The sequence below is a fragment of the Rhinolophus sinicus genome, chromosome 15, assembly GCF_057876585.1.
Source record: "Rhinolophus sinicus isolate RSI-liver-muscle chromosome 15, RSI-T2T, whole genome shotgun sequence".
NCBI classification, from domain to species: Eukaryota; Metazoa; Chordata; class Mammalia; order Chiroptera; family Rhinolophidae; genus Rhinolophus; species Rhinolophus sinicus.
The window spans coordinates 40,422,513-40,444,948 of record NC_142515.1 but is presented as its reverse complement, the minus strand read 5'-3'; the positions used below and the strand labels follow the sequence as shown (position 1 = coordinate 40,444,948).

The 22,436-nt window shown below is 37.9% G+C and overlaps 1 protein-coding gene across 36 annotated transcripts in view; it reads left to right on the top strand.

Annotated features, from left to right (window-relative positions):
• Nucleotides 1-22,436, top strand: part of ANK3 (ankyrin 3) — a 593,532-nt gene that overhangs the window by 462,200 nt on the left and 108,896 nt on the right. For 25 of the 36 annotated variants that reach the window (XM_088792001.1, XM_088791998.1, XM_088792002.1 and 22 more), the window contains 7 exons: nucleotides 3,881-4,078; nucleotides 8,559-8,657; nucleotides 12,909-13,007; nucleotides 13,098-13,196; nucleotides 13,729-13,824; nucleotides 17,707-17,779; nucleotides 17,933-17,995. In XM_088792001.1, the coding sequence (XP_088648127.1) occupies nucleotides 3,881-4,078; nucleotides 8,559-8,657; nucleotides 12,909-13,007; nucleotides 13,098-13,196; nucleotides 13,729-13,824; nucleotides 17,707-17,779; nucleotides 17,933-17,995 (727 nt within the window). The remainder of the gene's footprint in view (nucleotides 1-3,880; nucleotides 4,079-8,558; nucleotides 8,658-12,908; nucleotides 13,008-13,097; nucleotides 13,197-13,728; nucleotides 13,825-17,706; nucleotides 17,780-17,932; nucleotides 17,996-22,436) is intronic. The other 11 variants (XM_088792013.1, XM_088792011.1, XM_088792004.1 and 8 more) reach the window with 1 other exon arrangement.

The following is a 22,436-nucleotide window of genomic DNA, read 5'->3' as shown; positions in this document are numbered from 1 at the left end:
AACTCTTACACTGGTCACCAGCTGATATATTTGTAGTTGATTTCCAGCTTTATATTTGTGAAACAAGACTTTGTATTTCTGGTTTCGCATCTGCCAAACATCTTTGACACAGAGTTGAAAAGCAGTTCTTAAACTAATTCCTTATAACAGCCCTTGAGCCTTAGGCATATCTTTTACAGTCAATTAAACACAAGTTTTTCTAATAGGACCTTCTCATTCCCGTAGCACAGTTGCCTCCATAAGAGCCTCTGTAATGCCATGTCTGCCACATGGCCAACTATCCCTACTTTCTGAGGCAGTGGCCCTGGTCAGTTTTTTCTAGACTTTGACCGTAAGCAAAGGTAGTTTTATTAGTTAGGGATTCGCTTCATCTGCTAGAAAAAAAGACCTAGCTACAGTGGTTTAAACTGATGAGACTATTTTTCTCATGTCGTAAACAGACAGGAGCTAGGCAGTAAAGATTTTGAAGCAACAGGCAGGAAAGAAAGTCAGGCGATAGAGTATTCCCAAAAGCTCCACCTAACCATTTCTCTTTATATCTCATTGGCTCCTTCTTTATGCAAGGGAAGCTGAGAAATAATAATTTTTCATCTGGGCACAATGCCAGCTTCATTTATTAAGGAAGGAGGGAGAATGATAATAGGGTAGGCAAATACCCTCCTTTACTCCAGGGAACTCAGGCATTTCTGAATTCTGGCAGTGGTGAGAAATGGCGGACAAGGGCTCAATAGGGCATGATTCACATGTGGATATGACAGCAGTGACCTCCGTGTTAACTCTTCTTTAATTCACATTCTGGTTTTTAGAGTATGTGATGCTTTCTTCTTACCCTTTCTTCTCTTGTGTAGGATTGCCAACATATTTTCTTACACATGCCCTAGAAACATGACGTAATTCTCAGTAATGGGCGTGGGGGACCTAAAATGTAGATGGGCGTCTATAATCCATTTTAGCCTGACCTATTTCCTCAGGCAGATACTGTGCTGGAAAGAGGATTGGCTTGAGTTTAGGCATAAGCTGAGCAGGAATTGTGAAAGGGATAGTGAGCCTTAACTGTTTCTTTGTCAGATTTGTCTTCCATAGAATGCGCAATATATCTATTGATATGGATCAGTAGAGATTGTGATAGTTCTTGGAGACGATATTAAAGGATGATGTAAATATACAGAGGGTGCCAAAAAAAATGTATACACATTTTAAGAAAGGAAAACTGTATTAACATTGTAATACTCAATATATACCGGTAACAAAAGTTGAATACAAGTCACATTTGACTTCTGCAATTACAAGAGGTGCTCAAAGTGGTTACCATCAGCATCCAGACACTTCTGATTATGACAAAGTGCTGCTTGAGCAACGTTGACCAAAGGGCCCACTTTTATACATTTTTTTGGCACCCTCAGTATTACTTTTGACAATTCAAAATTATATTTGCTTTTGTCTTCATTTTGGAATGCAAAAGCACACATGGCACTTTGGACAAAGTCCTTTAGCCTCTGCATCAAGAGGAAAAGATTGTTGATTAAGATTATTCTACAGTTGAATCTATCAGTATTTTATTCGTCATCTGATAAACGCATCTGTCTTGTTTAATGTGATGAGTAAGAATCATTTTACTTTCCAGAAATTAGAAATAACTAAAGAAATTTAGAAAATCCTATTATAGGTCTCAAGATCAGCTATTTGTTGATTATTTTAAATATTTCTTAAGTCTCTCTGAGATTAACTTTCCATTCTAAAACAGTACAATGATTCAGTTCCCCGTTGCTTTATGCTTTCCTTTGTAGCTCAGGTACGGAGTTCAGATAAACCCCTCAGTGACTCAGTGCAATTGGCATGCATTACAGAGACACCAGAGCTTCCCTTGATTAGTGTTTCCTAGACCCTAAGATTTTGGGGTGGAGATAAAAGTAATCAAGGGTATTGTTACATCTCAGAGCATCCTGCTCTGCCTTTAGGGGTTAAGAAGTGACCAACTTGAAGGTTATATCAGTAGCAAAAGCAACCAAAAAAAAAAGAAAGAAAAAGATAAGCTGCATGATCAGAAGCTAAATTCTAACTTTATCTCGCCTTTACCACTCTAATTAGCCAGTGTTAGACTTACTAACTGATCTGATTTCTTATTTTAGCACTGCTTTGTGAATTTTCCTTTCTATGTAGGGGTAGGGGGTGGTAGTGACACAGCTCTTCCCCTCCTGTCACTCTCCGTAGAGCTGGGCTCAGTCCAAAGCTCTCCTTTCTGAAGGGTGTGTCTGAGCAGAGGGCCAAATGCTTCCCAGGTCAGCTGGGGTTTCCAGATGGCAATAGGTCAAAACTAAAGATAGGAATATAAAATCTTCTACCCTGGCTCATCGCATTTGTCAGAGGCTGGTTTCAGAAGAGTCTGAAAGTCACATTTCCACATTCATGGGCTGATATCCAACAGCTTAAATCCTCTCTCTACAATCAATTGCAGAAAGAGCATTTATCAAGTAAGAAATGCTGTCGTATTAGGACATGCCAGTGACTTACATATGAGAGTCAAGTGCAGTAGGCTGCCTGATCAGGGGGCAGCAGCCCTCACTGCCTTCTGCATTGTTTCTGACGCATCCATGTGGTTTAGAAAGATTGTGACTGATCCGTTATCTGGATGTGGATCCTATTCCTGAATATAAATCCTGGATTCCGTTTGTTTTTTTTTTTCTCTAAATCCTCTTGTCTATAAAAAAAAGTTAGTCTTATTGTATTGGCATATTTTTATACTCAGATGTGTGTCCATGTCAAAATATAATCTTGCATTTCTGTTAAATGACTGTGAGCTAGGACACGGTCCCCCAAGGCAGGGGACCTTTCTTTCTCAGGGCAGAGGACTCTGAAGGCTCCTGAGGCATGGCTAATTACTAATTTATCAAAGGAATTTTGGTTGCCTCTACCTCCGAGCATTCCAGGTCAGCCAGGAGAAGGATATGGAAGTCCGAGTGAGTTGACTCAAATTCTGAGGATTCTCCAATCATTGTGAAATGCTATCGATACGAAGACAAATACAACACAACACATGCCTCTGATAAATTTATATTTTAGTAGAAAGAGACACATGTATAAACAAAAATAATAATATTATTGAATATCTAATATAGCCATTAAATATTTCCAGGACTTTGATTGGAGTTAGTCAAGTGGGGAACAGGTGTAGGAGGGTGAGAGGGAAGCAAAAGACTTCATGAAGGTGTAATATTTGAGCTGAATCTTCAATTGATGGATGGTGGCCCAGAGGGCATATTGGGGAAAAGCATTCTTAGTAGAGTAGGCAAGACAGAAACATGAGTTGTACGTTGTCCTGGGTTTAGTTCAGCTGAAACATAGCATAGAGACTGGAGTTTTGTGAAAGAGGCAATCAGAGGAGCATATAGGAGTAGATTATAGCATCTTGACTACCATGAAAATTAAAAGGTTTAACTTGTAAGCAATAGATAGCCATCAAAGGGATTTTCAAGGTGGAATAATGGCTCTGAACATGTCCCCGTGGCACCGCATTGTTTGTTGTTTCCTAGTGGGTTTCCTTCTCATCCCCAATTTAAATAAAGCAAGTAATTATTGAGCACCTACTAATATAACTACCTATAAGAGGGAACCCTGTATACCTTTTTGTAAAACCATTGTTACTCTGACTCTCTTTCATTAAATTTATTATGTTTTCCCTAGGTAGGTAAAGGTGTGGGAGACATGGGGTCCCCACATGAATGGCATTGCTTGATTTACCAGTGTTAGCTTACTTACTCATGAATTTTTAAACCATCAAAAAAAAAAAAAATCACAAGATAGGGAGGCATACTATTGAAAATGCACTACACACATTTTTACCTTGTTCCTGGGCATGTGACCACATGATTCGTGTTGACAGAATGGTTATACACCGCTGCACATCGCTGCCAAAAAGAACCAGATGGACATAGCGACAACTCTGCTGGAATATGGTGCTGATGCAAACGCAGTTACCCGGCAAGGAATTGCTTCTGTCCATCTTGCAGCTCAGGAAGGACATGTGGACATGGTGTCACTGCTCCTCAGCAGAAATGCCAACGTGAACCTGAGTAATAAGGTAGGTCACCTTTTTTTTTCTCTCCGAAGTGAACAACACAACCAAACCTCAGCTCTCAGAAAGGTCAGTAGGAAGTCATGAAAAATCTGGGTCAGGTCGAATGTGTAAAGTATAATATTGCAAGACATTTGCCAAAGTGCTCTTTACCATAGCAAACACTTGGAAGCAATCTGTTTCACCGATAAGAGTTTGTGAGGTCAATAATTGCAAAGTCATACAACTGAGTAGCATATAAAAATGCAGTCCAAAGTTTTTCTAAAACCATGAAGTTTTGTGATAATGTTCATTCGAAGAGCAACATTGTTACCTCACCAGAACGTAACAACTAAGAAGTTATAAATTATAGTTTGTCTGCGTTCACAAGCATTTCTGGGGACACCGACTCCTTGCCTATCCCAGTTTAAGTCCAAGGTGAAAAAAGAAACTGGAAACAGTGCTGCCTTCAGAGAGTTCATTTTAGTAAGAGAAATGTAGAGTATCTTTTTTATTCAAAAGATTGGAAAGGTTATTAGCTTACACATCTAGTCGTTGTTTGTAAATTGGCCGTTCCAAGGAATTTGTAAATACTGTTCCCAAAATGCTTCAAACTCCCGTCTTCATATGACATTCCTATTATTAGTAAAGAAAGTGCCAGAACTTTGTGAAGCGAAGTGCAAGTCCAGCCCACAATTGACCAAACACATGTTAATGATATTACTGCATATATCGCAGTGTCATTGCATATGTCAGAGAATTAATAAGCTGACTGCTTATTAATACCTGAGTCTGAGATCTGCCTAAAACACGGGATAGGTGTTTCTAACTTGTCAGATAACACAAAACCCCCAGGAATGTCCCCAGCATGTAGCTTCTCCTCTACCAGTTACTGATGGCACAACTGACATTGCTCAGATGTAGCTCAGATATTAGAATAGAGTTTCAGCATAGGAATAGTTTTATGCTGACTAATAACAAGTGATTTAATTATTTTTAACATATGTGGCCTGTGTTTTGGAATCACAGAGGGTATAAATCCTAAATCTGGCTCTGACTAGATGTGTAATTTAGGCACGTTATGTGAGCTCTCTGAGCCTCAGTTTCATTCTCTAGTCAATGGAGACAATATTTATTTCACAGAGATGTCATGAGGATTAACTAGATAACATTCAGCACCTTCTTCTAGGTAGAAAAAAAAAAAGTTGTGTTAAGTTTAGACTTTGCACAATTTGGGAAAAAGCTTACTCTGCACTAATCTGAATCTAAGGTTGCAATTTTACAAATTCTGTAAACCAAAAGACCAGGGAAACCTTTCTTTTCAATTTCAGTACCTTGAAAATCCTTTTTGATCATTACAGAGAAAACACCCTTTTTCAATTTTTTCCTGGTGTATCAATTTGATTTTCTCATATCTTTCTTTTTAAACATTCCTTTTAAGAACGTGTGTCTCAGCATTAATGGGAATCACAAAGCAATTTCAAATAATCGTTATAATCAGGATTTGTTTGAGCTTTTGAATTTTCTAAGTTTCATATACCAACATATAAACTAGCCTTGTAATAGTTTGCTGCAAAATTCAACTTACCTAAATGAAGTAGAGAACTTGGCCTTCTCGGGTTGAGACACATTCTACCATCCACTGGAATATTTTTCTCTTGTGAGCCCAGAATATTGCCTCCTTAATTCTCCCAGCGACAATGTAGACCTTAACAATTGGTTAACAGGCGAACATTTTCAGTTGGCTTGATACCAAAGTACATTGTGATTGTCTCTTTATTTTTGCCTTAAAATCCTCCAGTCAAGTGGTTACAATATGTATCCAGTCTTGGAATTCACCTTAGACTCATGAAATGTTTCTGGGCTGAAAATATTTCAGAAAGAATTTGTTAGCATTTGCTTTGATAGAGTGGGCATTAGCAAGGGAATTCTGAAGACCAAAAGACATGCATAGTAAACCAAGGAAACCTGGAAATTTTCAGCCACCTTCCTGAATACATGTAAGCAGAGATACTTCCAAGGAAATTTGAAAGAGCCGGTCAGCTGGTTTCCCATTAGCACATGGTACTCAAGGAACTTTCAAGAACTTCATAGCACCTGGAAACTGTTTAGTACAAAGACATTTGTAAATCTTTGCTTCCTTTCTCAGTTGTCCTTCTCTGAGAAAGTATTAAATAAGCTCCAATGTGAAAACATTATCAGTGGAACTTTATTATTCGATAAGGAATCCTGACAGTTTTTCTGTCAGTTTCCTGAGCTGCCAGAGTTATAATAGTCTGTAATTCCTCTCTTACCCAACCATCCCACCTTCCCATTTAACATTAGACTTTATTTCCTTGCTATAAAAATTAAATGCTTACAAGATAAGATTTAGCTTTCATGAAAATTTATGTTGAACCAAACACTTTATTGTTTCCTCTTATTTCTTTCCATACCAGTAACCAGCACTCTCAGTGGTTTTAAGGAAAAGAGACCATGAACCTAAGTTACTGCTGAAGTACTAGTATCTGATTTGCTTTGATTTCACTTTTGATGCTGTCTCCCCCCATGAATTTTGCAGACCACAGTGGCTATCTTTCTGTATAAAGCAAATAGAATACCAAACAGAGCTGCTGCTATTCTGAATTGGTACTGTTCTCTCTGTTCCAAATAAATGCCATTTTTAAAATGAGCAATGGTTGAAACCCCATAAAAGATAAACAGATAACTTCTGAACTCAATCAAACAGGGCTGTTTTCACCATCATGTCATTCTTTTTCATCTTTTTAACCAAACTCATGACTATAAAAACAAAATTGTCTTTATTTAATGTTTCACCTGAAAGATATTTGTTGTGTCCTCTGGTTTAATCAGTTAGTAGAGGGATTAAAAGCTAGATACTAGACACTGATTATACGTAGATTAAACATACAGTATTTGCCTCAACAAGCTTACAGTGGTTTGAGGAAGACAGACAAGAAAACAGAGTTTAAATGCAGGATTATGATGATCTTAATAGAGCAGGTGTGCACCTCAATTGTAACAATGAGGCCCTTTGTCCGATGGAGGAGAAGGAAGCCTGAGAAACTTGCAAATGACTCTGTGGCAGGTAGGGTGGGTAACCCACGCATGCATGAATATAGACAGAGGGGTGAACACGAGAGGTTAGGTCATGTGCCAGGATACATGATCAAACTTTGCTAATTGCCACGCAATTAGACTATTTTCGGAGTTCTGAAAAGTCTCAAACTCAGAATAGTTGACCATGACACTTTTATAAAATGTTACGGCTGAAAATATTTGTTTCCTCTAAAGTTGAATATGGAACATTGTTCTATGATTATGTCAGTGTTTGGGTGGTGCCATTTTGGCCCTGGCTTATTTTTCTTGGAGTTCATGTGACTGCATCAGTCCTCCTTTTCGTATTTCCCTTTTATTCAGTTTGACTGAGCTTCCTTCAGAATTCTATAAACATTATTAAAAAGTCAACAGCGAATTACTCTTCCTGAGTCTGGAATTTGTTTGACACAATAGCGAGCCCTGAATAAATAACGTGCAACATCTAGATGGTTCTGAACCCTTTCTGAAGCTGCATTTGATTCACTCCTGTTCTCAGACAAATAGGACAGTTTGATGTTGTCATTGCACAGATGTTACAGGGGGAGAAAGAAGGCCTCCAGATATTAACTTCTATACTCATAAGGGATGAAAGGAAATAATCTAGAAGCACTTAACACCAACTCACTTTCTCTTAATTATTATTTATGAAAAAAATACTTTACAACACCAAGGACTTTTAAACCAGGGCACAGTCTTAGTGATTATTTTCTTGGCCATCAGAACAACCATATAGCCTGTATGTTCTGTGGTCGAGTCAGTTTCAAATATTCAGTCTCGTTAAACACATATACCATCTAAATGACCTGGAAATGCTCCCGATCTAGCACTCACATTACGTTTCATAGGCCACCTTTTTTACCCAGCACAACATACAGAAAGTATGTGTCAGGTTTGGGGTATTAATATTTAATGGAGAAAATATCATATATCGGTGTTCAATTTATAAACTATTTTTATTTTAATATTTTTCGCTAACGCTACTACCACTGGTAATGCATTACAAGTGCATAATTTTGAAAAAAAAAGTCTCTTTTTTAAGGCGATACTGACGTATGTAGCAAAAAATGGTATAATGGTTGTCATTTGCTTTAAAATACTACACAGAGGGAAAAACAAGGGAAATAAAGCTGAATGGAACAAATGTACGAAAACCTTGATAATTGCTGCGTCTGTGATGAATACCCAGAGTTCAGCCCATTGCCTCCACTTTTGAATATGTGTGGAATTTTTCATTAAGCCTGCAGATAACAATGTTGCCACAGGGCTAGTATGTAAACTGATTCCATAGATTTTGTTTAACATAGAAATTCGAGGCTCACTCTCCTAGAATTCGCCAATTGTTTCTCAAACATGCCCATGTGTGCTCCCTTTCCTCCTGTGAGATGACTGTCCTTTGAATCCTTTGCAGAGTGGCCTCACCCCACTCCATTTGGCAGCTCAAGAAGACAGAGTGAACGTGGCCGAAGTCCTCGTAAACCAAGGGGCCAATGTGGACGCCCAAACAAAGGTATACAAAAAGCATGTGTCCATGCGAAGTGTCATTGAGTGACTCCTGTCTGGAAGCAGGTGCAAATTTATAAGGGAAAGAACAAATTCTCCATTATATCTTTTATATACAGTATTTCAAAGGTATGTCTGTGCACGGGACACTAAAGTCTCTGAGGATTATAGTGTTCCCAGATGCTTTTGTCTTTCATGGCCTGGGTACATTATCCTAGCTGCATATCAATATCCTCCCGTGTTAACACTATTGATCCTGTTACAACAGATCCGCCCTTCAAGAACAGAGTATAAAAATGTGTACCTTTCCTAGTTTTGGTGACTGATGTAAAAAATGCATGTAGAAAAGTGTGTGAGCAATCTGTGACCTCTAACTTTGTTCAGGCATAGTTTATAATAAGGGTAAATTAAATTTTATTCAATTATTACTCACTTGCTAAATTCCTTAAGGTATGTGTGGTCGCTAGTGGCTCCCTAGCCTCCCGCCCCCCAACCCCACCAAAATAGCTCTTTTCCAAAAGAAAAAAGAAATTACTGATTAATCTCATGTAATGCCAAAACTTCAAACTAAGATAAGAAAAATGGACGTTTTGTGTCATCAAAGATATGACTTCACATTAATCTCATTTCTCTGAACATTTTCTTTCAGTGCTTCATTTTGTTACCGCTTCATATCAAATTCGTTTTATCTACTCTGAAATAGAACCTTTCTTTCTATGTCACCTGTTGACAGAAAAGCGAATGCTTATCAAATATTGTGAATACAAATACTTTTGTGTATAATATAGATGGATTCGGAGGTATATGGACAGATATTGAAGATATTGGTAATATAGAGGTATCACCAGGAATTAGCCAGGTAACAAGGTTTGCAGCCATCACATTCAGACTGGATTTATGGACCTAGCACAGATGAAGCAGCCCTGAGTAGATACCCTTTGGACATTGCTTGCAGCTCAATTGCTTGCCTGCTCCACCTATACTGTGTTCTGTTAGAAAAAAGCTGCCCAAAAGAGACCTGACCAGGCAAGATCCTTTATGCTTTAAAAACTCTGTGCTAAAATAGTAAAGCCAAGGTATGGTCCTGGGCCAGGATAGCCCTAGGCAGAACTGTGAAGTATGCAAGCTCCTCTCCACATCCCTTTCTGAAATGCTCTGTGCCCTTGAAGTCTCCATGGCCTCGTTTGGTAGCCTAGTTGTCCAGCTCTCCCTTCACTCTGTTTCCCTCCCAAACTTTTCATTGTAGAACATTTCCTTGTTCTTAGCCTTGAATGCCTTCCTAGGTAGCTGAGTATTTAACAGAGAAACCAATAAAGGCAGTGGTAGTGGCTGAAGGGTTTATTGTTACTTTACATTTTGAAAATAAAAGCGTTTTTAATTCCGGAAAAAAAAAAACCAGATGGGATTTAGCTGATAGTTGTTATTTTGCTTGAAGCCTTCCATGAAAAAAGAAATCTCCAGATATTTTCAATGTCATGGTAAATGTATTCACCCCATGTTTCATTTACACACACACACACACACACACACACACACACACAGAGAGAGAGAGAGAGAGAGAGAGAGAGAGAGACAGAGAGAGACAGAGAGAGACAGAGAGAGAGAGAGACTTAAACACATTTTTGGTTACCCTCTATATAGATTAAAAATTCTAGAAGGCATGGACAGGGTTAAGTTCCTCAATATTTTCTTTTGCCTCAACACATCTGAGGCATACACCAAAATTCAGTCAGGAAACGTGGCAATGAGTCTCAAAGGCAGTTTGGGAGGAGAGGAAAGGGTGCTGTACCTTCTCCCAATTTGACAAATGACCCTTCAGTTTAAGAGCTTCAGGTCTGTACTCGGGTTTTCTCCTAACTCAGCCTAAGTCAGGTTACAGTCAGTAATCATTTTTGTTCTTATTTTCATATTTTTGAGGTATATACCTTTTCTGCCCCTTACAAGTGATACAATCAGGAAAACATCTCTCTGTCTCTTAAAAATTCTTTTTCTTCCCTTTCTCAGCAAAGAGCACAACATATGATCACCCCATAGTTGAGTAGAGCGGAGGTGCCAAAAAGAGAGTGTGCTCGGACTTGCTCCTTAACCGTGTGAATAGGAGCTTATTATATCCTATGAACTTTCAAAGTCTTACTGGTAAAGAAAACATCCCCAAGTAGCCTACACATTGGAATGTAAAATACCATTCTATTCATTCGCTTAAATTAAAAAGTAGATGGGATGCTATGAGGATGAGTAGAAACTGTGCATTAAAATACTTAATATGATCCAATTTGTTTTAAAAATATCTAATACATTTAGCACAAGAGCCGTTGGAAACTGATGCATCATTGTTTAGTCAAGTTGACCGAAAACTTGAAGAGTCTCTTAAAATTTCAAGTTTAAAAAATATTGTCTGTATTTTGTTGGCCTGGGATCAAATTCTTTACCACGAAACTTGGAAATAACGTTACCTCAATCAATTAAGTTCATTGTGCTGAGACCGGATAGGAGAAAAGTATTTTCATGCCGCCCTCCCTAAGCAGCATTCTAATTCCCAATGCCTTATCCTGAGCCTCTCAGTACCAAGAAAGAGCCCTGCAAAGCAGGCAAGTGGATTCTACTCACCAAGAGGGGATATCCTTCATTGGGCATGAAGCAGCTTTAGGGGCATAAGTCGGTTGCATATACATGTAGCTATGGTGAGCGTATCAGAGGGAGTCTGGCCAGTGTGGATATACTGCTTGCTCACTTCATGGAATAAAATGTGACCAGAGTCAGATCTTTAGGACAGCACATCGTGGGGTGGTGTTTTTACTTCCCAGAATCGGCTATGGTCTCAGCATCTCTTTTTCAAATTCAAATATATCCATCTACCAGAATGTCTTGGTCAGTTTGGGCAGCTTTGTCAAGAATACCATAGATTGGAGAAACCTTTACTTCTCACAGCTCTGGAGGTTAGGAAGTCCAACGTTGAGGTGCCAGCAGATCTGGTGTCTGATAAGGTCTTTCTTCCTGATTTTCCGGTGGCCATCTTCTCGTTGTATTCTCACATGGCAGAAAGCAGAGAGGAGATGAACTCTTTCCTATCCCTTATAAGGCCACTATATAAGGCCACCCTTATGACCTTATCACCTCCCAAAGGCCCCACCTCCAAATACTATCACACTTGGGATTAGGGTTTCAAGATACTAATTTGGGGGGCACATTCAGTCTATAGCTTGAAGTCACCATAAAGACACATTAGTGCCATTACATGAGATGCACACCCTTGAAAGCATGGTCACCCTCATGACCATTTAGAAATATTACAAAAAGTCAGGGCTCTCCCTTTCAGCAATCTGATACTGCCAGTGTCATCGCAAACAGATTTAACATGGGCACTGAAATCGTGTAGTGGTGTCTGTTGCAAGGTGTCCATCTAGAAAAGTATCTGGAATATCTTTGTTTTTAAAAATAATCATCTGGAATGTATACACATACTTGATGTATTTTTAAATAAACAGAACTTATAGCCCCTCAGGGGTTAGTGGATATTATTTTGAGAAACAGTCCATTGTTTTGTCTAAATCAGTGGTTTTTAAACGGTGGCCCTCTAGCCAGGTAGGCAGGAGACTTTAACTAAGTCAAGTTCATCCTTCTCAGCCCTCCTGCACTCACACCAGCCTCCTTGTGTTTAGTATTTCTGTTTCCTTCTATCTCTGTCATGCATTGAGGTTCATCTACTGCCTTACGTTATCATTTAGCCACTCATATTTCTAACCTTGATTTTATATTTTTTAGAAAATAGAGTGTTCCGTAAATTCTAGTCCAAGTCTTGCTGTAGAACAGTCTTCTGACCCCTTGATAAGAAGCCACTGAATCACTCTATCTAGGCTTCTATTGCTTCCTCTTTCCTTCCAGTCTTGAAAAGTTATTATGAGAATAAAATTAGCTGTTACAAGAGAGAGTGCACTTTGGGAAGTTTCATATTACATATATATATACACACATATATATTATATATATGATACATATACATATATGCTATCTACATATATATCATATATATATAAAATACACACATATGTGTATTTGCACATGAGATGGTATTATTGTTTATACCTAGACTAGCTCTGAGAATTATCAAGGACATTTTTTGTTTTTTTCATAAGAGAAAGCAAAAACTATTTTTTGTCAGCTCAAAGAGAAAGGTTAAATAACAATTTGCTTCTCTTTCGGCTAGCTGTCCCTAAAAGTGTACTTGGGATGGTTCACGTATATGTACATATAATTACAGATGGGCTACACGCCGCTACATGTAGGCTGCCACTACGGAAATATCAAGATCGTGAATTTCCTGCTCCAGCATTCTGCAAAAGTTAATGCCAAAACAAAGGTAAACTCCTTTCTCCTTTGTTCCCACCAAAATCATTGATTTTGGTGTCCCAAGACTTAAGAGTCATTTTCTTCCATCCTCCTCCTGCAGAATGGGTATACGCCTTTGCATCAAGCAGCGCAACAGGGACACACACACATCATCAATGTGTTGCTTCAGAACAATGCCTCCCCCAATGAACTCACTGTGGTAAGAGCAATGGGCCCTCTAAGGGGAGAGGGAGGAGGTGGGCCGGGCACTGGTGTCTTCTCACATCTCTCGTGCACCACTGTTGCTTTTTCACCTGCATTAATAGGCATAAACAGAGCATTCATTAGCATGAAGGGGGAAGGACAATAATTCCATGATTGTACACTGTCTAGAGAGAGAGAGAGATCGGATTAGTGTTTCACACTTAAAACCTACCAATTGCCTTGCCATCCAGTAGGAAGTAGATATATAAGAAGACATACATGTTTGTGTCCTTGATTACCTAGAACGTTAAGACGCTTCTTGGAGTCTTTGTGTAGCAGCCCAGACTCTGCTGTGTGAGTGGGAACAGGTTCGGTGGGTTCCGTGCGAGGCCTGTCTCTGATGAAACAGCATTTTGTGTGTGGCAGTGGGGTGGGACTGAGGAGACACACACCTGAGGTTTTGTATGGGTGACATGTGTGGGAACATACAAGCACTGAGACACGTGGGATGACTTGTGAATTCCTTGTCCACGTTTCCCTCTCGCCAGAATGGGAACACTGCCCTCGCCATTGCCCGGAGGCTTGGCTACATCTCAGTGGTCGACACCCTGAAGGTCGTGACTGAAGAGACCATCACCACGACGGTAAGCAGTGGATGCTGGGCTTCACTACCCTGAGAGCCACTTACCACACAGTCGGCTCTGGGCTTCTCAGGGATGACTAGGAGCCAGGTTTCTTCCATTCATAGACTGGGAGCCGTGTTTCAAAATGTCGTCACCTCATTGGTGGTGGTCAGCATAGCCCAAATTCTCATTTCCGATGTTAAGAAAACTTTAGAAACACCAAAAATACCCTTTCAAAACTTGCATTCTTAGCCAGAGTTTTTACTTCCATCTAAAGCTAAATGTATGTATTTATTTGTTTTGACATTTGAACAGTTTTAATGAAATGAAGACAGAAATGTTTTAACATCCTTCTTTGGCAGAATAAGAAAATGGAACATTCTAAGTTGGTTCTTTAAAACGTTTTAATTCACAAATGATAATGGATACGTTGTCATTATTATAAAAACTTACATTGTTATAAATATAAAACATTAGAGATAGGATCAAATTGATTTTTACCACCAGTCTCCTTTTTTCCTTCACCTAGTAGAGTTTTCATAGAAAAAACAATAGATGTTTTCTTAAAATATAAAGTAAATCTTTACCAGGAGGACTTATTGCATCAGATATGTTTTTACAAGCTGCAGCCTCTAGGATAAGTCTTTTCTTTTTTAAATCCCATCTGGCGCCTTTGAACTGCCTCAGGATTTGGTGACTTTGGAATCACGAGCAGATATTGCACTATGTCAGAGGCTTATTTGGGTTATTCCTGACTCCATGACTCAACGCACAGGCCTGAGACTGACTCCGTACAGGGTGCATCTAGGAGTCTGGAACACTTGGAATGATCCGCTCTGCCTCCTTTTCTCCTCTGCCACTTTCCAACATGAAAGAAGGCATAGTTAGTATCTGCAACAGTTGTATACAAAGTGTTTCATCAAAAAAAGAAAAATGATTTGAGAGTCTCTGGAGCTACCTGCAGCTTGAGTTGTTTGGCTATCTACATGCTTTAGAAACTAAATAATAAGTTCGCTGATTACAAGAGAGACATTTTGTACTGCATAAAAGAGAAAACAAGAGCTTTGATGGACTAGCATGAGGTTTCTCACCCAGGGCACACTTCTACCTTCAACATAGTTTGAGTAAGAGAGAAAATCCCACATGTTGTTTTCACGTACGTCTTGAGTATGTCATTATCTTTAAATCTATTATTAAATTCTCAAGACAAGGATTTAAACAAATAACGTTCATTAGCCTTAACTTTACAGGTACCCCATGTAGCTCCTTCTAGGGTGGGGAGGAGAGGGAAGAGGACACGGTCTGAAACATTGGCCGAGTATCACCGTGTTATAAAAGGTCTGAAGCCACTGCAATAAATACATGACTTCTGTTTCAATGTTAGAGAGTTTTGACACTTGCATAATAGTTCAAAATACAAATCTTGTTTGGTTGAATGTAAATGACTTTGTCACCCATTAGGAAAGTTCAAAATGTTTCTTTGATCCCCATAAAAAACTTTAGGAGAAAATAATGTTCAGACAAAGTGACAGCCTCAAAAAATCTACTGACAGAGAAGGGTGGCAAGGCTCAGGTACCTAGTGAAAGACTGAACATGTATAGGAGTTGAGCCGTTTCACGCTCAACCACATCAGCTAACTTGGTTTCTGCAAGAGGAGAGGACAAGACTCTTGCTAAGATGAAAGGTCCCATTGGCCTAATGAGGAAATGAGACTTCCACCAAATGAAGCGCTCACATTGATTAGAAAGGACTCCACCCAAGTCCCTAAGCCTTAGCCCAGCATTATGGTATTAGAGCCTTCAATTTAGAGCTGTAACTGCTCCGGCAGTTACATGTAATCTAGTTTACATGAGAATCGATGCCAATCAGGGTGGAGTCTGTGATCTCAAGCTCACAAAACACAATGTAGCCTCCACCACAGGTAGATCTTTGCACAGCCAGTTACTGGGGCCCTTGGAAGTCTCCATAAGACTTCACTTTTTAAAAGCACTTTAAAAAAAACAAAAAGAAAGATTGCATCTTCCATGAGACCCATGTATGATGTGACAGTTCTAAGAAAGATGCTTTAGTTAATGACTTTACAATCATGATGCATAAGAAACTGAGTTGCTAGAAGCTGGTATTCAACAGATATGAATTAAGCTGTTTAAATTGCATTATTTAAAATACTCAGTTCTCTGAGCAGCAATGAGCAGAGTACATCTATCACTCAGATACATGTTTCTAATACCATTGTCTAATCCAGGGCTCTTTAGAGAAATGGCTGTCTCTAGCTAGAACTGGGTTAAGAAATGTAGATTAGCCTGGAACATCTCGTAGTGCCAAAACATAAGGAAGTATCCCTTCCTAGGTAAGTAAGTAAATACCCAAGCACACACACAGAATGATGGGGATATCTCAAAGAGACACAGAAATCAGCTGAAAGAGTTCCTCATACCCACAGCTGGAACAATTTGAGCAACAATAAATAAATAAAATTGTATTATGGCATATAGTGCAAAGTATGAAATAAATATCCACGAGTCCATATTGATAAATAAATGACTGGCTAAATAGGGAAGAAGAGACAATTGAGAGGCATTCCACACAATAGCTGACCAGTTTACCTCAAAAACTGTCAAGGTCATTAAAAACCAGAAAAGTCTGAGAAACTCTCACAGCCAAGAGGAGACATGACAACTGAAGATAAAATGGTATCCTAGGTGGGATCCTGGAACATAAAAAGGATATTAGGTAGAAACTTTAAAAATGTGGGAAAAAAATACAGACTTTAACAATAATATATTACGACGGGTTCATTAATTGTGACAAATGTACCATACTAATGTAAGACATTAATAATAGGGAAAACTTGGTGAACTCCCTATACTATCTTTACAACATTTCTGTAAATTTAAAATCATTCTAAAATAAAAAAATGTCTTTAAGAAAATGTTCAGTTGCAGTATTACAGGCTAGAAGAGGTACCAAATAATCTTTATTTCTACGTCATAAGTGAGGACGGGGTATAATCACATTTGCCAAGTATTCTAAGAACTATAATAAGAAACAGTGGATTTTACCCCTTCTTAGTTTGAACAGCCTAACTTTTTTTCAGTTGCTTTATTTAAATGTGCATCTTCCTTTGTCCCATAGTTTTTCATATGCTCAGTATAAAAAGAGGGCTCTTTTTGAAACTAAAAACATGAAGTCATTAAGATTTTCTAAGGAGTACTGCCGTTGGTGTCTTTGGGTGGATACAACTTATCTGGGTAAAAAGTTATCAAACAGCCAGTAAAACGCAGTAAGGCCTTTGCTGTGTACTATACACTTCTTTAAATTTTTGTGAAGGTTAAAATAATCTTGCAAATGCATGACCTCTGAAATATTTTCTTCATATACATAGTTGTTAAATTATGTAATTTATGCAATCTTAATATTTTGATTTATTCTGGGAATGAAAATGTACACATAGGCGGGGACGACAAAATAAGTGGCTGCCTTGATAAGTAGTAAAGACATATTTCTTGCCATTCATTTGGTGTCTCTTTAGCCAAGAAATTTAGTAGACCAGGGTGGCATGTTCATCAGGCCATGAAAAAGTATAACAACAGTCTAGGAGATGCGACATCTCTCTTCTCCTTTTCTTTGAAAAGCATTATTAGGGACTTACATCTTTTAAGTTGGTGTGCTTGGCCAATAAAAGTCCTTCGCTTTGTATTTGTTCTTGGCTGTGTATATGGTGAGAACCTTCATGCTACTAATGGACAATTTCAATGTCAAGTTAGATGTGGGGGCTTGAAGATGTGCAACACATAAGTAAACTAATGATAAACCACGTAATTTAGGAAGAAAGAGTCTCAAGGAAACCCACAGTCTCCTTGCACTAAAGTTAACTGCTTTTTTTTTTTTTTGGTTACTAGACTGTCACAGAGAAGCACAAAATGAATGTTCCAGAAACGATGAATGAAGTTCTTGATATGTCTGATGATGAAGGTATGAAAACCTCCTTTGTTTATAATAATTAAGAGTGACTATGTATTTCCTGAAGACAGTTCATTGCAAAAATGTTTTTAGAAACATTGTGTTGTTGTAGTATCAAGAGTATGCATTTTTCACACACTTACATTCTTCACTTAAATCATGCAGTTCGTAAAGCCAACGCCCCTGAAATGCTTAGTGATGGCGAATATATCTCAGATGTTGAAGAAGGTATTTGCAAATTTTTATTGTAATGAAACTTAACCTATCATCTTTAGCTTCCATTTCTTACCTTTGAAATGTAACACTTCCTTGAGTTACTAACTTTTCATTTTATCTTTAGATTATTAATTTGTGTCATTTAAACAACACATATTTGGTGTTACTTATTGTCTTCTTTTCGTCTTTTTGAATCACTTCTCTTTGAACCCATTTTTCCAGCTTCAAAATACAAGTGTCACTAATTATCCAGATTACTTTCCTTCTACTTGTTTCTATTAAGCAGGAAATTGATGTTTTTTATTGTTTACATCTGGAAATCTGGAAAGGGAAAACTAATTAATATTTATAACTAAAATATTGTTTTAAGTAAGAGAAATTATCCTTACAGGTAAAGGATGAATTGCCCATTCTACGATTTACTCTGAGTTTTGTAGTAAAAAGCACCTTTTCATCTTGAATTAATAATGAAAATGCAAACTGAACAAAACTGCTTTTAAAATGTAAAATTTTCAATATTGATTTCATGAAAGTAATCCAAATATAAATGATTGTAGCTATATTTCATGTGCTTAAAAGAAACTCTTTGTTTTCTGCCTTCCTTAAAAATCAATACATTTGACCAGTTCATAATATATAGCTATGTTAGTGAATGACATCTCTAAAAGGTTCATTGGAAAACTAGCATTTTTACAGTGGATAAATATTATAAACATGGCAAATTGTGGAGCATTGCTGAAATAATGGAATGTTTACCTGCAGAATTTATACTGTATTTATGTTCCTTTCTTGCATCATTGGACTCTCCATAACTATATTCTATCTTATTGCTTCCTCCAGTTGCCATTTCTCATGTAGTAGTTTTCTCCCAGATCAGTCATAGTGTTGCTAGTCTTTCTCTGCCTCTAGGTAATCTTCCCTATTTTAATTATTGGTTCCTTCTTTGATTTGCACAAATTTCACTGAAACCCAAATATGGGCAAACCTACCTGATGCAAAGTCACTTTAACTTTTTGGTGTCCAGCGACTACCTATTGTAAGTACGAGGATGGGGACCGTCTACCCAGAAGAGCTGATGCCCAGGTGGTCATTAGAGACCTGGGAGGACCTATCGCATTGTTTGTAAATGTTTTGATCAGTGTTAAAGGCTTTCATTCATTTTTCTTTCTTTCCCTCTGAATTATCAGCTATATGTTTACCTCTGTTCTGTCCCCAAACGGATAATATTTGTATCATCTTTAGGACTTTAATATGTCTTACTGTCATACTATATTTCAGTGGCGTCTTATGCCACATTTTCAGAGTAATTTCTGATACGCAAAAGATAAAAGGAAAATGGTGTTCTCACATAGATGTGTATGCACACGTGCAACCCATGACATCAAAAGTATGTTTTCCAAATGAAATTATTATGAAATATAATATGACAACCACAGACCTAAAAATTTGCTAGTTTCTAACAAAATATCCCAGAATAGCTGCATTGATGAGAAGCCAAGTTTGAATGGACTACTCGTATATAATAGCCCTATGTATGTGGATACCTAACCAAATAATTTCAAAAAAGGAGAAAATTTGAATCTCTGATCAAGATAGTTGATCTGACTGTTTAACTAGAAATGATAGTCATTTCCTTTAGATTTATCTCAGCTTGGGAATTTGAAATTACTCAGCAAATTGTAATTCTCATTTTATCCATCTTTAAAAACATTGGCCCTTGTTTAATGGGTGTGCATGTGGGCTGCTAGAGTCAAATGGCTTTTGATTTCATAATGTAGAATTTCACTTTGAAAGGGGTACCTTAAAAGTCCTTCAGTCTGAACAACAACCATCTAGTGCTGGAAGAATAGCCTCTATAGAACCCTCTGCTTAGGATCTCCTTTTCCCAGATGCCTCAAATGATGGGAATTGCTAAACTGCCTATTCCATTGTGAATAACTCTGACTTTAAAAATTCTTCATTTTATTGCGTGTCTTGTAGCTTCTACTCATTGATTCAAGGCTCTGAAGTATTTGGCACTATTTAGAACAAAGTCTGCCTCTTCTGTGTGACAATCTTTTCGATATTTAAAAACACTTTTCATATTTCTTCTGAGTCTTTTGTTCTCTAGACATATTATCACCACTGCTTCTCCCTGTTCCCTCACCACCACACTCAATCTCCTTTGTGGATCTCAGCGTGCCTATGTCCACCTAAAGTTGAGATGGCCAGAACTGAGCACCGTATCCTAGGTGTAGTCTGATCAGAGCAGAATATAGTAGGGTTATGGCTTTGTCCATGGAAGGTATTAAAAATCTATTGTTGAAGATTAAGATATTTTTGAGATTACAATATACTTTTTATTTGAGTCAGTCAGCTAATTTCCCTCAATTTTGCTTATATAAACTCTGGTAAACCGCATTTGCCCTATCATGCATTTACATTGTTCTTTGCTGCATAAACTAGCATTTCTGTATTACTGCAAATCCCAAAGCAAATCATTTTGAAATTATAATTCTAAAAGGCCCCTACAACTTTAATGATCGTTTTTACTTGTGACTCATTTGCCTGATAGTTTTGCCAGAGTTTAGTCAATTTAGTTGGATTTGGAGCTGCCTATTTCACTAAGCCTTATGGATTGTGGCAAATGTTTATTTCCATGAAACCACAAGCATGCTGTGAAAATCTCTCTCTACAAGAACTCGTACGACATCATTACACTGGTATGCCAGGGTGCTGAGGATATCAGCAGCTTTTTAAAGCAAGTGAAAATAACAAGCAACATATGCTGTCAGTGTTTCTCAAGAAAGAAAATTATGAGTTTGTAATGTGGGAAAACATAATTTTAATTCTAAACAATAAAAAATGAGTTCATATTAAGAAACACGTGCCAATAGCAGCCTCTCTTTTCCTTTTTCTTTTTTTGCTTTCTGCTTCTCTATCTCTTTCTTGGGTCCACTGTGAGAAATTCGTATAAGAGAAAGAATGTTTGGATTACTTTCTTTCTAAAAGGAAAAAAAAAAAGGAAAACAAGTCTAGACAATGTTATCAATCAATGACCTAGGGGCGCAATGGAACCAAGTTATAAAGTAGAACAAAGGATGATGTCTCAGCAAAACAGAGCCATAGAAGAAAAGAAACTTATCTAAGGTGGGTTTTTAAGCCCACAGGTTACACAGGTAAGAGCTAAGCAGAGCTCCTCAGAGGGCTAGACTGATTCACAAATATCTTAATGCCCTCTGTCTTCTTTCCCAGAAAATATGTTACATGTATTAAAATTAGTGCAAATACGTTAATATCTTGATTCTAGTGCCAGCCAGATTCTTATGTTTTACAATTCAGTTTGTAATTTAAATGAAAGAGGGAGAGGGGGAGACTCGAGAGGGTGGGAGGAAGGAAGGAAAAGGAAGAGAAGGAAAAAGAGAGAGAGAGAGAGAGAGAGAGAGAGAGAGAGAGAGAGAGAGAAAGGAAGAAAATTGAGATTAAAGTTCAAATTGTCTTCTACTTCAGGTTCTCCTTCCAAGCGATCTCACAATTAGCTTTAGTTCAACAGTGATTTTAAATTATAAATTCCTATAAAATGTATTTTGTGAGTTAAAAAAAAAAAAATGTAACATGTTATTTTAGCTTGCAGAATTCTGGTGGATTGGGATGTCCTAGAGGATTTAAAGAACTATAGATGGGACATAATGAGAACTGAGGGAAGCCACGGAAAGTAAAAACCAAAAAAAGTGTCTCTGTGAAATACGACTACTGAACAGGTTTATGGGACAACTGGGTGAGCAAACCATCCCTGGGAACAATTATTTAAATCTCAGCTACTTACAAATTCGATAGGGCTCCAAAATCTCTTCTCTTCGGGATCAAATACAGATACTAAATATTAAAAGGAAAATAAGCTATGTACACATGTGGTAGAAGTAATGATCAGGTAGGTATGGGTTTGAGATATGATAAAGCAGTATACATTGTGTCAGATACTAGCCTGAGCTGACGGGTGCGGAGAGTCGTGCTCAGCTCACCTTTGGGCCAAATTCGGTGTCCAGTGGAAGCCACAGGAAATTGAAATCCACAAGTTTCAAACAACTGAGAGGAGTGGGTCAGTATTACGTAGCTCATGCTCTCTATTACCCTGATGAGGAAGCAGAGCACAAATAAATGCTGGATGCCTTGCCCCGCCAGGCTAGCCGCACAGCTAGACAGATCTGAATGTCTGTGGTTTTAGATAATCTCTCATTGCTACTCTAACATGATCTGTTTTCTTATATACGAAACCCAAGAGTGCATTTTCTTAAGCTTCTAAAAAAAAAAATAAAAATGTGTGTTTAGGAAAAGGAACAGATCATGCTCTTGGAAATTATCACAGGGTAATGAGAATTATTTTTTAAAGACCTGAGACTACAATAGAAATAGTATACCTTCCTCGGGCCATCTTGGCATAAGAAATATATAGACCAAGATGCAAGTTCAAGTA